The sequence below is a fragment of the Caretta caretta genome, chromosome 1 (genome assembly GCF_965140235.1).
Source record: "Caretta caretta isolate rCarCar2 chromosome 1, rCarCar1.hap1, whole genome shotgun sequence".
Taxonomy (NCBI): domain Eukaryota; kingdom Metazoa; phylum Chordata; order Testudines; family Cheloniidae; genus Caretta; species Caretta caretta.
Window position 1 is genome coordinate 206,543,628 of NC_134206.1, and position 17,357 is coordinate 206,560,984.

Here is a 17,357-nt window from a genome sequence, read left to right on the forward strand (position 1 = left end):
AAATGGTTCATGGCTGTGTGGAGCTTCCTTCCACCGCCGGCTCCTTCCTGCACTTTGTCATTCCCTCTCTGTCCTGCCTTTCACTCACAGGTCACCCGACTACCTCGGCCAGCCCCAACTCAGAAAGCCATGTATAGCCAGTGGCCAAGTGTGAGATAATGTGACTCTTGTGTCGGAGCAACAGCTCCAGGGCTGGTGCCACCACATCCAGCCCTGGCTCTGCAGTGCCATTCTGCCCTTGGACCCTACTGGGCTGCCAACCCGCAGATCACCGTGCTATGAACCTAGCTGTGCAAGTGGAGCACCTTGTGCACACTGGTCCAACGCTACCCCTCTTTATTGCCTATTTTTACACCTACAGTAGAAAATTTGAGAAGCAGTGCCAAGGTCCTGGTCACCTGGTTCTACCAAGCCCTTGAGAGGTAAATTGAAACATACCTGCTAGGGGCCAGGCTGGTGGCAGGGATTGGAAATGGCCTGTAAAGCCTTTTAGTTGTAGAGCACCCATCCAAAACCAGCCTAGCGTGGTTGTCACCAAGTCACTCCTCTGACAGCTTTCCAGGGGTTCCTATGGGAAGTTGATGGTCTCAGTCCATATTGCCCTGGCCCTATTGCTAGGATAGAGGCCAAAGAGTCAGGGTCTAATAAACCCTTCCAAGCCAACGGGAGCGCTGCATTCAGATAGTGCCACCCTGCTGGACTGGGCCCTCAATGGGCCACAGAGACGGAGCTTGTCCCTCCTCTTCCCAGCTCATGCCTGAGGCAGAGTTTTTCCCAAGGCCAGGGAGCATCATGTATGCCCAGCTACAGCCCTCCTCCCCTTGAGTACATGATGGGTAATGGGATCACAATTCAGCCCTACCCTGCCCCATATATAGAACCCACCTAACTATGTGACTCACTGCACTGGATCTACTTTAGTCGCTGAAGCAGAGAGGACACATTAGCTAGATCCTGAGCGCTCTCACAGGAAGAAATTGGCTGCTCCAATTTACTGCCAACAGAGCTGAGAGAATGGGCTAGGGCAACCGAGTGAGCTGTGACAAAGGGCAGGAGGTTAGGGCTGAGCATTATGCAGTATTCATTAAAGGCTGGAGGATCAAGGATACTAACAGCTCAGAAATGGATCATAACTGTCCCAAGGGCTTCAGGATTCAGTACTAGGCAGCAGCAGAGAATGAGAAGCAGGGCAGCTCAGGCAGGCAGTGAGAAACCTTGATTAGTTTGGGGGATGAAACTAGGTTGCAGGCCACGGAGGAGTGAAAGGAAGTACAAAGGCAAGATGGAATTAACAAACTCCACCTGAAACCATGCCACCTGCACAGCCTCCAGGAGCAGAACTGTGGGTTTGGGTTCAGTCAGGTCATGGGCTTAATGATATTGATTTAAACAGAAAAAATCTCAACAGGGTAGATGCTAATTTCATACATCCCATCAGCCCTTTTGCGACCCAGAAATAACCAGGAAATACACACACTTGCTTTTCCAGATTTTTGGGGAAAAAACAAACCCATAAGCCTTAAACAGGTCTTGGCAATTCAGGAGGTAATATACAGTACTCTACAGAGTCAGGATAGTGTTGAAGGGGTGTTAGGCTGTAGGAGCCATAAATCCCATTTGTGGTCACTAAAGATCACCCATGGGAGGGACATTTGCTGCAGGGCTCTGGCCACATTCCAGAACCTGGGGAACGATGTTCTACTTAACCACCTTCTCCTGAGAATTTCAGTTGGATGTTCCCACAGCTCCTCTCCTAACCCTCTGTGTCATGTTACTGGGAGCTGTTAGGCAGCTACCCCATAGGTATCTGTATGCCAGCAGTGAATTAAACAAGCCCTGGTGTGGATTCGTAACATGGACTGGGATTCTCAGGGAGGAAAGGCGCTATAGAAATGTAAGACTGGGACAACCTTGGTTTGTGCATATTTGAGAGTTACGGTTCAGACAGCTCTGAATGTGACGTGTGACTCTAGGAATAAACCAAGAGGAGCCTCTTTGCAATATAAATTTGTTTTTATTGAAGCAGCAGTCACATGACCTTGCATCTAGACTTTAGGATAGCGACAGAACGGATGTGGCCAGGTCAGCCAGCCCAAAAAGGATTTTTGTTGTTGCGCTAATAGACAAGTCATGTTTAATACATACATTATCCAGTACTGGAAAACCCAACTCAGAGATAGCAACGTGCTGATTTGTTGGAGGAACAGCCCCACTGGATGTGGTCTTGACAAACTTTACAGATCACCACCAAATAACATTACTAATGGGATCAAATAAAAAAAAAGATGAGTGCGGTATTCAAAGCCAGCAATTTACACAGGTTCTTAGCTTGCCCCTATAGGTGGAGGGTAACGTTTTTTGTTTGTTTTTTTTAGCTGCACTGCCACGGGGTTCCTCGCTCCATCAAACCAAACGGAATCATAGACAGAAGCTGGCATCTCTTGGGAAAGTATCATGGAATAACACAGATCATTTAAGAAAACATGCTTATTTTAATTTTAATTATTACAAAGAGTCATGTCCACCTATTTTGGGGGGGTGGGGGTGGAAAGAGGTGTGGGGTCAGGAATGGGGTGGAGCAGGAAGAGGAGGAGAGAAAAACCAGGGTTTTGAAATAAAGACCACACACTTTGCATTTTTAAATTTAATTTCCAGGCTAACCTACTTTTTATTTAATGCAAATTACAGTACCAGTTAACTATTTCCGAACCGAGTCACACAGAACAAAATGTATTTACAAGGGGGTCGGAGGGGCTGGGGAAATAATAAAACATTAAGCATACTTTCCACAAAAAAAGTTTATATTTAAAATGAAAAAAAATTCAGTCACAGAGGCATTCAAGTAGTAATAGTTATACAGGTTTTGCTTTTCCTTTAAATCAAGACAGATTTGCACAAGTGTATGCAATAGTTTGTATACAACCCACAGTCCTTAATATATATATTTATTTTTTTGTAGATTTCTGTTTTTAAGATGGAAGCGGTCAGGCTAATTTGTGTGTGTACAGGCCCAAGTGATCCGTCAGCAACACATTAATGAACGCAAATTTTTACAGGCAAGCAAATTTATATATATAAATATATATATATATAAAATTGAGGAAGAACACCACAAGGACGCTACTTTTCTCAAGCTAACCCCCTAGGTACTGTTTTTTTAGTTTTACTTTTCTGTTGTTTTGCTGTTATTGCAGTGTTGCAAAATGAAACAAATTCCATGAACAAAAACTGACTAAAACCCCTGTGGAAATAATGGGAACCCCAAAGATGCCTTTTTATAGTCTCAGAAAAGTAGCTCCTGGGTCGAATACTCCACTGTGCTTTTATAGCTTGTGTAGTTTTTTTTTTTTTTTTTTAACCTTCAGTAGCTGAGATTTCTAATAGAGAAAAGTTTACTGGTAATTGTTTTTTTTTTTAAGCATAACAAGTCTGGAAAAATGTAAAATGATCTCTCGTTGCAAACTGCAGGCATCTGCCGTTATTGAGATAAAACTTGGTTTAAAACAACTAGAAAAGTGAACTGGGATCTTGGATCAGCCATTTTTTTTTGTTTTGTTTTTTTAAATTTATAGGTAAACGACCATCATTAATTTTTTTCCTTAAAAAGGTAGCTAAGTTTGAAATTAAAATACCAGTGTCTTGATTGACGTCCACCAGGGGACACAGAGAATGTAATTCATTCCATCTCAGAAACATATGCAATTGCAGAGTAGACAAAATGACAGATCAAGACCATACTTCATTAAAAACAAGCCAAAATAAAATAAAAAAAAAAAAAAAAAAAAAAAAAGCAAGCTAGTAACAATTCCGAGTGGACTGTCAAAAACAAATTGACATCACTGACCTTCCTGTCACCAGAAAGAAAGTGCAGCCTCTGCCTCACTGGAATGGACACGAGATGGATAAAAACAAAAACCAAAACAAACAAAAAACCAAAACAAACAAAAAAACCAGCAACCTTTGGTTTGGTAAAGAGTTAAGTGTTTTCCCATTCAAGACAATCTTATGTGGAATACTAACAAGGTAGAAAACACAAGTGAACTAGTTTTAAAAACAAGGCCTTCGTGCTGGGCACAAGAAATCAAGAATAACATTAAAGTTATTGTCTTAAGAAAACAAACTGGCAGGGGAGGGGCTGGGGAACAGCAGAAACAGGAACAGGAAATTCCCTTAATACAAAGATGCTATAGTGTCCTACAGTAATGGCCCCAGAGCACCGCAGCTATCCTGCAGGCTGTCTGGCTCTCAGTGTAGAATACTAGGGGGATTTTTAAATATCTTTTCTGTTTGTAAAAGCCCAATTTGCTCTCTCTTTAACACAGTGAAGGGAGAGACAAAAAACCAAAGGCTCCACAAGACCTCTGGACAGAAGGAATAGGGAGAGACGTGCAAAGTCTAATCTAGCTACTAGGTGCCAAGTGGGCAGGTGTCAAATGAAACCAGTCATTGCTATTGGGGGGCAGTGGCGTGGGCAACTTTAGAACATCCAGAGCAAAGCCATGGCTTGAATGAAATGATTCACAAACACAATTTCCTTTCGTTCCACTACGGACCATGGTATCACTGAAACCTTACAAGCACTCCAAAGGGTGAGAAAGCAGGGGAGCAAAGATGCCATTTTGTCTGGGCTACAGCTGTTAAAAAGGACAAAAAAAGGGAAATAAAATTAAAAAAATCATGGAAGCGAAGGCACTCCAAACTATATAGATACACTATACATCGCTAGAGTTATTGTTACAATAATACAGGCCGGTACCTACTGTACAGAGTTAAAACTATATGGCTTTAAAAAGCTCGTCTACATTTTGTCTGATTATTAAACAGAATCACTGCCCTGAACGGTAACTTTTTGCTCATTAATAACAGTTCCTGGGTCCACATATTTACATACAAAACAATAAAACTCAAAATTTAAAAACAATCAAAAATAATGTACAAGCTTGAATTTGGTGAGGAGCTCCCCCCATACCCTTATTTACAAAAAAAAAAAAAAAAAAAAAAAAAAAATGTGATTCAAAGGCCTGGATCGAACATGTATAAAAAGCATTTGTGATCCTGCCATGATCCTTGAAAAAAAGTCAGAGACGCCAGCCTACACAGACACACACTTGCACCATCGTGAAGTAGAACTAAAAGAATGAGAGAAAAGCTCTTTACTCTTCTCCTCTACCAACCACCTGAAACAAGCAGTGATTTTTATCAACTTGGTAATTTACTGTCCCCAAGTCCAGAGTAAATGTCTTTGCCCAGCCTTCCAGCTGTCTTGTCTATACAGCAGATCCAGTCACTGCTACTGTCCCCAGCTTTTCAAGTCTTCTAAAATCTCTCCGGACATTTGATCATGTCAGGCTCTAGTCCATCATTCATGGCACTCACTGGCTCATTGCTTGCATTAACACTCCTTTCAGGCTTCAGTTATTTATTACAAGTGCAGGGGGTGTTTTTGTTCAATTAAAAAACATGGTTTCCCTTCTCTTCAGCTGTAATCAGCCTAGAGCTGCTTAAAAAATCTTTTCTGTTGCCCACAGTTTCACTAAATAATGAGGGACATAACTAAGGTGGATTAGCCATTCTCTTTCCAGGTATCCACTCATCTGTGCAAACAACTCCCCTCCCAGACAGCCGTTGTTTAGCAGACAGGACAGAGGGACCTCTACGGCTGCTAAGAAACATTCCTTCAAAAAAATCTCACAAACGGGCAAACATGAAGCACACGGACAGGAAATGTACTGAGTTCATAAACAAACCTCCTGCCACCCTGCAGTGACTGCGTTTAGTTAGCCGCTACTGCTGGCTACTCCTGGGCCACACATAAAAGTCTGTAAATGTAAGAAACAATTTATTGTGCCTTAAAGATCCACAGGTCAAGTAACAGCCCATAAGCACCAGGCGACTAAGGTTTCTCTGAACGTGTGTAAGGCCCACAGGGACATCAGCCTCAACGATGAGACAGACCAGGCCTCAAAAGTCTATTTCTGCATTGCAGCTGCAACTCTTCCTGCTGCTCAACTGACTTCTCCCAAGGAATATTGCTTTAACTTCAGAAATGGAGACTTTGATTCTAACACCATTCACCACTACAGGAAAAAAAACCCTTAAACTCAGACTGGAAACAAACATTCATCTTATGCTTCAATCAGACCATTTAAAGACTGTAGACAAAATAAAACTCAAAAAGCAGTACTGTATCTATTTATATTATATACACACACTTATGTCGTCAGCTTCCCCTCAAGTCAGCAGGTACAAGTTACTGTTGATATCATTTGATGTGTATTTTATTAATATTCTACCCATGTAAAAACATAATGGCAACTCTGACATGCATCAATAAATAAAGATTAAAAAAGCAGGAGGTTAAAATGATGAAATTAAATACAGATTCTAGCTGTGGATTTAAAATTAGATCTATCTATAGAGCGTGGCAATCTGCAAGCTCAAACTGCAGTAAAAAATATTACAAATAAACCAGTAGATTGTTACAGTTCACATTATAAACCCTGGTGTCCTTTTCCTGTGTGCATCTTGGGAAAGGGCATCCCGTTCAGAGCAAAAAACTGAAAAATGCTTTCACAGTGGCCACTTTCCAAAAGGCCCCAAAACTCTGCCTGCCCCCTCCTCCTGCGGGATTCCATTCATCATCTTCTCTCTGCTGGAGATTAGAGCTGACTGGCCCTTCTCTTGCACTACATGGCTCTCTTCAAAACAGAAGTCCAAGACTTGGTGGAGGAGCTCAGACTAGGCAAACAAGCTGCTTCAATAAAGCTAACCAGGTGTGTTTGACATGCGTGTGTGTATATATTATAAATATATATCCATATATATCCCACTTGATAGGCTTTTTTTCCATATTGAAGCTGCAGGTTTCTCCCTTGCTAGCGCTAATTTTTAAAGTAAGTCTTCCACTAGCAGTTCCAAGTTTAGACATACAGTAAGCACCCCCCGCCCTACATATTATCTTATCACCTCCCCATCCCCCAGACCATGCCAAAGGCAGTTCTTCAGATAGCCTCGATATGGATTCACTTACAAGAAACACTGCGCTCTGTTGAATGATCCTGGCTAAGCTCCCAACCAAATTCAAGCTGTGCACTACACCAAAGTCTGAAACTTCACTTCAAAGGAAAATAAAAAAAGAGGTTATTAAAAAAAAAACAAAAAAAAACCAACGTCAGCAGAGAATGACGTTCTTTCTGTTGTGGGAGGGGGCATGAGGCAAGAGTCCTTGTTCTGAAGTACACAACAGCAAACTTTCCATGCGAAGAGATTGTCAAGGGAAGAGACATTGGTGTGTTCTATTGCTCCACTTTCCCTTCTCCCCCCCACCTATTCCCCTGCCCTGGAGACCCCGCAGAGTGAGAATACAATGAAACTGGTTTGTATTTATAGATATTTTACAAGGTTAAATAAGAACAACAATAATAATAAAAAAATTGAACACTAAAATGAACAGGGTTTGTTTCGTTTTGTTTTTTTCCTCTTTTAATTTTCTTTCCAAATGTGACCAGTGTTGCTGAGCAAGACTCAAATTACTGGTGATTTTTCCTGTGCAGCTGGCTTGCGTGGGACCACTTCAGGTGGAGTTGGAGGCTGATGCTGAAGCTGCGTTATTGGTCTGACCTCGCTCTCCTGCATTAACATCTGCCAATGACAGAAAGGGGAGAGCAAAAAGCAGTGTTACTTCCAAGCAACAGTCACCTCAATCAATGGATTTGACCCTTCTGGCGCACACAGCCCTACAGCCCCCACCAGCTTCGAACCTATGTAGTCTGCATCACTGTGCCATGCTGTGGGGTTAAGATGTTCTCCTGAACGCAATCATGGCTGAGGAGGGAGTGATTCAATGGGGCATGATCTGCAAGAAGCACATTACTGACTCAAATGGAGCTGCAGAAAAGCCTTTTTCAAAGGTTGAAGTCACCAGGGTACCAGCACTATCTTGCACTTTACACTGCAAGTGTGCATAGCTGTAGGCCAGAGGTGGCCCAGTGGGAAAACTTGCTGCAACGCTCACAGTCATGTTAGAATTCAATAACTTTACTGGCATGGCAAAGCACACTCGCATTCCCAAAGTATGTGTGGCTACCACAAGCTTTCCCATTGGCGCTCAGGCTTTATATTGTGTCCATCATGTAGTGAAGCCATCTGTTAAATGTGTGAATGAGCCGAGACAATGAAAGCAACCGACCACAGTCTCTGGTAGAAACAGCTTGTGTATTAACGTGTAATTCATGCACTTGTTCCCGCAATACATGTCTTTCAGGTCTATTGCTTTATTTCAGGGTGCATTTGATTTAAATCACTAGTCAGAACGACTCGATTTAATCATGGTTTTCTACATAAAAGTGCATTCTTGTTGGTTGTTATAGCCTTAATACATATTCTTCACAACTTAGAGATAGATGTAGGTTTCATTTTATAAGGTATATGCTATACATTTTTAAACTGTGATTTATTTTGAAAACTTTTCAGATTAGTTTTACAGCTATATCAGAAAATGAATGATTGTTTGGTTATTTCATTTACCAAAGGTAACTGAGGCAGATATTTATGTATCACTGGGAGGTGAACTATCTCCAATTCAACAGGTTAATCATTAATATTTGGAGGATTTTCTTGCCATGCTGTATTAGGAGGAGATCATCACCAGACAGACATTTAAATTGTTTTATTGAACTAAAACAACAACGTTAAGTATTCTGGATTTTTTTCTTCAACAGCAAGCATATATTTTAACAAAACAAGCATATGTCCCTCGCTTCTCACATTTATCTCCAGACTTCTTCTCCTTGTTCAGATCTATTCCACCCCCAACAATCTTCTATTAATTGAACTTTTTGAAACTTTGCACTTTTAGAGATTGGTAAGGAATTGACTGTGTACACAAATTTGCGGAGAGACAATAGGGTTGAGGTCTGTTATTTCTCACCTCTATATATAATTTATTTATTTAAAATACATTTAAAAACATTTATTTAAAAACATTTTTGCTGTTAACAAGCATGTTGCCTCTGGAGACACAAATCCACAGTCTGAGAACTTCAAAACTAAGCATCTCTGATCGTATCTTCTAGACTGAGCACCTAGTCCCATTGGGTAGATAGAAAGATTAACCTAAATAATCTATACAGAAGCCCCTGGAGCCCCATAAGATTGGGTCCCTAATCCATGAACTATTGGAACTCATTTACAAAACTTTTCTTAAACACTACATGAATATATTGTCTCATACTAATAGAATTAGAATTTATAATCCCTATTCCATGATGAGATATCTTTGAGCTATAATGTATCTTAATTAAAACTATCTTCAGATAGGTTTTTCCTCAAAAAGCATTTTATCAAAAAAAAAATCTAATTTAAATAAAAAATCAATCTTTACATTTTTTTTTTAAAATCATTGATTTTTATCCACCCTGCTTTACTTTGGGGTTGCTCAACACAAGATAGACTTGCCACCTTCCTAACTGCTGAAGCAGATTAATGTCAAGGCTGAAGCCAATAATGAGGCTTACACAATCATACTGCACTGTTGGAGGATCAGTGCCTGGCGGTGAATAACCTGAAACACGCTCTCTCTCTTCCCTATCTCGGACAGCAGTGTTCACTGGAAAGAGACTCTACAGGGTATGGTGGGCATGTGTCAAGATGCTTTCTAAGGAAGTGCAGCAAAGGATTGTTTCTTTTTCCTATTTCTTTGGAAACTCAGTCATTTCAATGGCATTCTTTCATTTACTGTACAAGAAGCAGCACAGATCATCTCAGTTTATAACAAAATAGAAATCTGTTGGCAAGCAGGATCTTTGACTGTGACCGAAAGGTCCTTCCAGAGAGAATCTCTGTGTTTTGCTGGTGCATTCATGAACATTTGAGAATAGGTGCGGTGTAAGAAGCCTGGAAAAAGCAAATATTTAAAAAAGGATAAAACAAAAGCCAAGATGCTGTTAACTGGGTAAAATATTAGAGGTGACAACACAGAAACCTATATATAAGAACAACATGATGGCCAATTAACCACATGTTTTTGGAGAGGACAGACAAAGCTGATAAATCTTATGCACAATTACAGTTCTGGTAGAAAAGGAAAATGTATCTGGTATAGTCCCACACAGAAAACTAAGCTGTTGTCTGGCGAGTATGGATAATACAAAATTGGCTGACACAGACTGTGAAGAAAAAGAAATTTATGATCATCACGAATACTAAGCTGGAGAAAGGTAATAACTGAGGGTTATCACAGGGCACTCTCCCTTTTATTCCCTCCTCCCCACTAACAAACTAAAAGAATTAAATTAATTGTAAACTAATCAATGTTGCAGATGGTTTCACACAAGGAGCTATCACAACACAGCTGAGGTTAGACAGGATGAACATAAACTGGAGATCTTGAGAGAAATAGGCTCACTAAAAAAAGGAAGAGATTGAATGTAGGTAAATATAACAATACAGTTGAAGGAAAGCATTGGCTAGCACAAGTACAAAATCAGAGGCTGTGTAGAGAAAAATGGGGGGCAACACCATCTCCACACCAGTAAAGAGCTTATCATGCAATGCAGCTGCAATAAAAAAATAAAACAGTAATTACATGGATGTACTGTGCATTGCACACATTTGTTGATGAAGCTCTTCTATCTAGCCATACTTAATAGTGACCAAAGTAGGGGGCACCGCATTGGAAAAAGGACACTGATAAATAAGGAAGACAGCCCAGAAAAGCACAGCACTGGATGACGGAAGAGTCAGACAATATGCTCCAGGAGAGATAAGGCTAAAAGAACATCGTCACCTAGGAGAAAAGGAGACAAATGGAAAAAGAGGGTGACCACCTACCCACATCTGAGAAGTGATAACCAGGATCAGAAGATGGGATCATTAAGCTGAGAAGCTATTTCGGGTAACAGGTTATTTTCCAGTTCTGGCTTCCCTCCACCCCAGAATGGTTCCTCAAATGCAGTAAAAATCACCCCAATGTACTTAAGATAGAAATCCAAAATTTTTTTTACCAATATGTTGGCATTATTGACAGCCCTTGGATTTAAAATATAGTCCCTGCTGTTCTGATGGCTATCCGTTCACGCTAACTAGCTAACTCACTATCACACTGACCATAAGAACGGCCCTACTGGGTCAGACCAAAGGTCCATCTAGCCCAGTATCCTGTCTTCCGACAGGGGCCAGTGCCAGGTGCTTCAGGGGGAATGAACAGAACAGGTAATCATCGAGTGATCCATCCCCTGTAGCCCACTCCCAGCTTCTGGCAAACAGAGGTGAGGGACACTTCAGAGCATGGTGTTGCATCTTTGCTCATCCTGGCTAATTGTCATTGATGGGCCTATCCCCTATAAATTTATCTAGCTCTTTTTTGAACCCTGTTACAGTCTTGACCAGGGGCAGGCAAACTTTTTGGCCTGAGGGTCACATTGGGTTTCCGAAATTGTATGGAGAGCCAGTTAGGGGAGGCTGTGCCTCCCCAAACAGCCAGGCATGGCCTGGCTCCGCCCCCTATCTGACCCCCTCCACTTCTCACCCTCTGATGGCCCCCCACCCCGGGACCCCTGCCCCATCCAACCCCCCCATTCCCTGTTGGCCTCCCTGGGACCCCTGCCCCATCCACCCCCAGACCCCTCGTTACCCCATCCAATCCCTCCTCTCATGCCTGACTGTCCCCTGGGACCCCTCCCCCATCAAACCCCTTCTCCCTGACTGCCCCCCGGCACCCCTGCCCCCATTCAACCCCCCTGTTCCCTGCCCTCTATCCACACCCCCACTCCCTGACCACCACCCCCAACTCCCCTGCCCTCTATCCAACCCCCCTGCTCCCTGCCCCCTGACCGTGCTGCCTGGAGCAGCGGTGGCTGGGAGCGCTACAGCTGCACCGCCCAGAGCACCGGGACAGGCAGCTGAGCTAGAGACAGCCACGCCACTGCACAGCACAGAGCACTGGGTCAGGCTGAGGCTGCGGGGGAGGGGGAACAGCAGGGGAGGGGCCGGGGCGAGCCTCCCGGGCCAGGAGCTCAGGGGCTGGGCAGGAGGTCCAGTGGGCCATAGTTTGTCCACCTCTGGTCTTGACCTTCAAAACATCCTCTGGCAAAGAGTTCCACAGGTTGACTGTATGTTGTGTGAAGAAATACTTCCTATTGTTTGTTTTAAAGCTGCTGCCTCTTAATTTCATTGGGTGACCACTAGTTCTTGTGTTGTGAGGAGGAGTAAATAACACTTCCTTATTCACTATCTCCACACCAGTCATGCTTTTATAGACCTCTATCATGTCCCCCCTTAGTCATCTCTTTTCCAAGCTGAGAAGTCCCAGTCCCATTGGGTACGAGAATACATATAACAGACAGCGTCACTGTGTGTTCTGTATACCACTTGTTGGAATGTGCTATGACTCTTGATTTATTGCCCCTGAAGACAAGGTGGCTAAAAGCGTTAAGATGTAATTATGAAACTGACAAAGAGGAATGGGGAAAAAATCTACCTCCAAGTAGTGTATGTAAAACCTGCTGCTTTCATGGTCAGTTTGCTAACTTGAGTTCCTGCAGAACATTTGCCTGAGATCAGTTCTGTGTACACATTAGAGGGAGGCGTAAGCAAGGAGACAGCCTAGGTTCTCATACTTGCGGCTCTTCTACAACAATATATACAAAGGCCTTCCAATTTGGGATCAGACTGCTCAGGCAGCTTGTTACATGTCTGCAAATACCTAAGTGCTGTACACCATGAACACTAGGAAAGACACCACCTTGGCTTTTCTGCAGGTTCTGTGCTGCCCGATCAACAGAGTGCAGGCTGGGACCAGGACAAGCGCAGCTATGGGCTAGTTTCAGTGCCTCCATACTACGATGTTGCACTGAAAGCACCCAGCCCAGAAAGGGGCCCTGCACACTCAGATTCCCCCTCCTTCATTGGGGAGTCAGCAGTTAAGCAGAGTACATGAGGAAATCTGTGCCTTTGACAGAACCAGCAAAAAAAAAAAAAAAAAAAAAAAAAAGCCTTTTTTTGGGGGGGGGGGGGGGGGGGGGGGATTAGTGATTGTGCTGATGTGACAAGCACTTGTGACTGTGGTATTTGCTGGTTCCCGCTAAATCTCCCCAGGTTGGGGAGATGACTGCAGCAGGCTCAGCAGTGCTTGGGGTGAGACTGTTCTCAGCCAGAAGCCTCCTCATTATCAGTCTGACAGCTCTGCACCTGATGGAAACATACCATGTATTGGGCTTAGGCCTTGTTATTGTCTCCACAGCCTTGTCAAGAGTGGTGGTGATCTATTGCTCCCTAAGGCAGCATTTTGCTGCTGCTTCTCCCAGTCCTACTTCCGGAATTGCCTCTGCTTTCTGGTCAGGGATGTAGTGTCCCTCAGAAGCCTACCAGAAAGGCTGCTAGATAGGATGGAGCTGCAGTCAGGGTACTACAACCCCCCGATGCTACTTGATTTAAGAACTGGTCAAAGGCCACAGGGATTTTCATTCCTGATATATTGCAATGCTAACATGAAAGGACACACTGAGGTAGCCTGCCAATAGTTTGAGGGTCCTTAAAAGGACAATTTAGGACTCAAGGGGAAGGGTGAGGTGAGGCAAAATTCATCAGAGAGATGTTCTTTGAGCCTAGAAATCCAGGTTCATCTTGTACTTTATTGCTCTCTATAGAGAACTGTGATCTAGTGGTCTAAGCCCAAACTGGGAGCCAGAAATTTCAGTCACAGACACACCCTGTGTAATCTGTGGACCTCTCTGAGCCTCATTTTCCTTGTCTAAAACACTGGGCTAATACCTGCCTCTCTCTCATGGGTGATGAGAATTAAATGCTTTCCAAGTGCTTTCAAGGTGAAACTGCACATCTCTGTGCTAAATATTACTCTATGATGAGTTTTGTCATGGTCCTGTGCAACTGCCCTGCGCTGGCAGGCAACTCCAGTTCCGCTCTGTCCCACCCATAATGCACATTCCAAACTTGATCTGAGTACAACTTTTATCCCGCCCCAAACCACCATGTATTCAAACATGTCACTGGGTCAAAGAAATCCTATTTTAGGGGTGTTTGAGTAAGTTTACAAACGGTATTGGAGCAAAATTTCATACCCACCTTCCTGAAAAGCCAGCTCCCATCAGTACCATGAGCCCACCTGTACAGGAATCTGAAGGAGAGGGAATTTATAACCAATGTATTTGGAAATCTCTTAAAAATTACACACAATAATTCCCTTTCACATACTGCCCTCATTTCAAGGGCTAATATTTCACTGGGCTAGAAGCAAGTGACATTCACTCATCCAGGACTAACTATTGCCCAGCTTGAGCCATAGGCCAAAGACATTTTTGAGGAAATCAGGTAACAGTCATTTTAGAGGCTTTTTTTCTCTGAGCAATTTAAACAGGAGCTGTTTGAAGCGATGATGTTACAGTAAGTTCTGGGAGGGACTGCTGAGCAGGTGAAGTTCAGATAAAGCTGTCAAAGTTGCATGATAAATGCCTTTCAACAGACAGCTACTGCCACCATACGTGTGATGGCTGCAAACACATTCAGACACATACTACAGACCAGATCCTCATCTGCAGTAAATTGGTGTCGATCCAGATACTCAGTGGCGTAAATCACTGTGAAAATCAAATGCTGGGTGTGACTACACATATAATGTCTCTCACACACAGTGTGTGCATTCAAGATGCTGGCTGTGATTCCATAGTTAAAGCTGAGTTGAGTTTTGCATTTAAAACAGAAATTCAGCACATCGGTTCTCACACATTTTTTTATACACACTCCCCCCCTTCCCCAGTATATGATTCTATAGATGTCAGGGCAATTTGCACAGGGCCTGTGTCATCTTATGTCTATATACAGGACCTACCTAGCACAATGGGTGTGACTGGATCTTCTAGGTGCTATTGTAACAAATGCTAAATAAAGGTGTGCTATTATTCCAAATAGAGTGCAGTTTACATGCTAAGAGAATTTGGCGAGACAAAGTCTAACTCTCCTGACCAGCATTACCATGCAAGACTTGGGAAAAACTACCAATTAGAGGTTATTTTTAACCATGACCCTACTCTGGATTCAGGAAGATGTAGACAGTATTCTGTCATGCTGATCATAACACAAAAACTGGCTCCCCCATCCCAGTTTTGATCAGCACAGTATCCTGAATTTTCAGCTACTGCATTATAGAGACACAGATTTAATGTCCCTATGTAACAATAACACTTCAGCACCATCAGAAGTGACAGTGATTATGTAACAAGTCCCTAAGGTGGGTTGTTTGTGGGGACCTCACCTGGACTCTCTGGATTTTGAAGTCTGAGCAGCTACTACCTGAGCTAACTGATCAGGTCCACTGGCTTGAAGGTACGAAGACTCAAACTCAAACAGATGCTATAACTGGTCTAGCCACTAGAGGGGGACAAAACGCCACACTGTATTACCATGCAATTAACCCACACTAACTTGTGTAACCTTTTGAAGTCTCCTGCTACATCTACAATCAGCTAACATCTCACCACTGCAAGAGTGGCTTTGAATAGTTTATTTACAAGGGCAAACATTTTGCTGAAAAGTGTCACTTTCAGTGTTGGCGCCCTGTATCAGATGACAAACCCATTCCCATGCTGCTCTGATACTGGTTTAATGATTAGAAGAACTTTGCTGCTCAGGGTCTCAGTGTTTCTCAAATGCGGCCACTGTGGCCACACGTGGCCACCAGGGGTTTTTCCTGCATCCACAACAGCTTCTTGTGCAGAGATGGGGAAGGGGCCAAAGCAGTGACCCCTCCTTGCAGCGCTCAGGGATGGTCTTTAGTATCCCCCATACCTGGCTGCAGCCGCAGGACTCCGGCAGCAGGCTTTAGTGCCCTGCATACCTGGCTGCAGCCACAGGACTCCGGCAGCAGACTCCCCCACCCCCAACTTCAGAGCTTTGGGTTTCAGGCCAGCCCCCCCGCCATGGTAGCAGGGCTCTGGCTGTGGGCTCCAGTTATGGGACTCTGGCTCTAGGAGTCTGCAGGGCTGGCCTTACTGGGTGCTATGGTTCAGAAGCAAGAAGTGGGGTAAGCCTGGGGTCTGAGGCCATGGAAGGAAAGCAGTGGGGCCTGGGGGAGGCAAGGGCACCAAAATATAACTGTACATTATTTTTATTACTGAGACTGCAAAAAAACCCTACAATCAATCAATAAAGATTTGGACATGTAAATATAAATATTTGTTTTTCCTGAAGTTAAATAAGTATTTTAGGAAATACTGTCAGAGTGGCCACGAGCAAGAGTTGGCTGTCACACTGTGAGGTCACCAAAAATTTGTTGAGACACCCCCTGGTCTAGACAGTGAATTCTATTGCCAGAGCTAAAACAAATCAGGTTCACACAATTTCCAACAGAGCCTAATCCTGAAATCTTAATTCAGGCTAAATTCCTCCTGGCACAAGAATTTTGTATGAGTAAAGACTAAACAGGTTTGGGTCCAAGGTCATCAAAATAGCTGTGTATGCAAAAGACTAAGATAATGTAACTGAAAGTTATCTAATATTGAACTATAAATCAAAATTCCTCTGTAGCTGCAAAAGATTCTCATGAGGACCAAAGACACTGGCCCATCTCAGCAATATAGTGGCTACTAACAGGAGGGTTAAAATGCTGACACTAATTAGCCATTTTTTAGTACAGTTCAGATTTAGGACTTGACCTGAAATGCTTTTCCCCATGTGAGCTCTTCGAAAGCTGTGCTAAGCAAAGCAAGGACACTGCTTTTTTGAACTCACACTATTTAGTTTCTCGTCACCTCTAAGCAATCATACTTTTTGTACCCTGTGCACATCTTAACGGCTCATCTGAAAGACAACACCTTCAGCCACACAAAACTGCCGAGAGCATACTGAGGCATTGGCTCAGCACTGACTCAGAGAAAAGAGTGCCCTCTCTTGAATCATCAACACTATATCATACCTGATCATACTTGCACTCCCAAATTTTCCTTGGAGACCTCTTAGCCAAGCTCTAACACTGCTCAACTTGTAAGTTCATATAAGATCACAACATACCAGGGTGTGTCTCCAGCCAGTAATGAGGTTTTATAAGTTTCTGACAGCAAGAGACAGAGACAAAGAAGAGAACCACTCTCAGTTGGGCAAAAAGCCAGAGCATTATTTGGTGCCCAAAGCTGGTATAAGGGCATCCACAGTAAGAAGTTGTAACTGCTTAGGTGCAGCAGAAATCAATACACTAAAAGTGAATCTCTTGGTAATCCTTTTTGGAAGTGCTAATGTATTTTGCATTAGTGAGAAAATCTTGTTTATCCACAATCAGTCAAAATTTGATTGGAAATAAACCTTTCAGATGACGGTACATTTACTGAGCTGATCTTTTCTCTTTTTTC

The 17,357-nt window shown here is 43.0% G+C and overlaps 1 protein-coding gene across 6 annotated transcripts in view; it reads right to left on the reverse strand.

The window, feature by feature from the left end:
• Nucleotides 1-1,994: 1,994 nt before the first annotated feature.
• GSK3B (glycogen synthase kinase 3 beta) overlaps nt 1,995-17,357 on the reverse strand; it is a 270,397-nt gene continuing 255,034 nt past the window's right edge. For 2 of the 6 annotated variants that reach the window (XM_048818908.2, XM_048818885.2), the window contains one exon: nt 1,995-7,641. In XM_048818908.2, the coding sequence (XP_048674865.1) occupies nt 7,574-7,641 (68 nt within the window). In that variant the 3' untranslated portion in view covers nt 1,995-7,573. Of the gene's footprint in view, nt 7,642-7,668; nt 9,895-9,936; nt 10,787-14,082; nt 14,135-17,357 lie in introns of those variants that run through there. The other 4 variants (XM_048818892.2, XM_048818855.2, XM_048818865.2 and 1 more) reach the window with 4 other exon arrangements.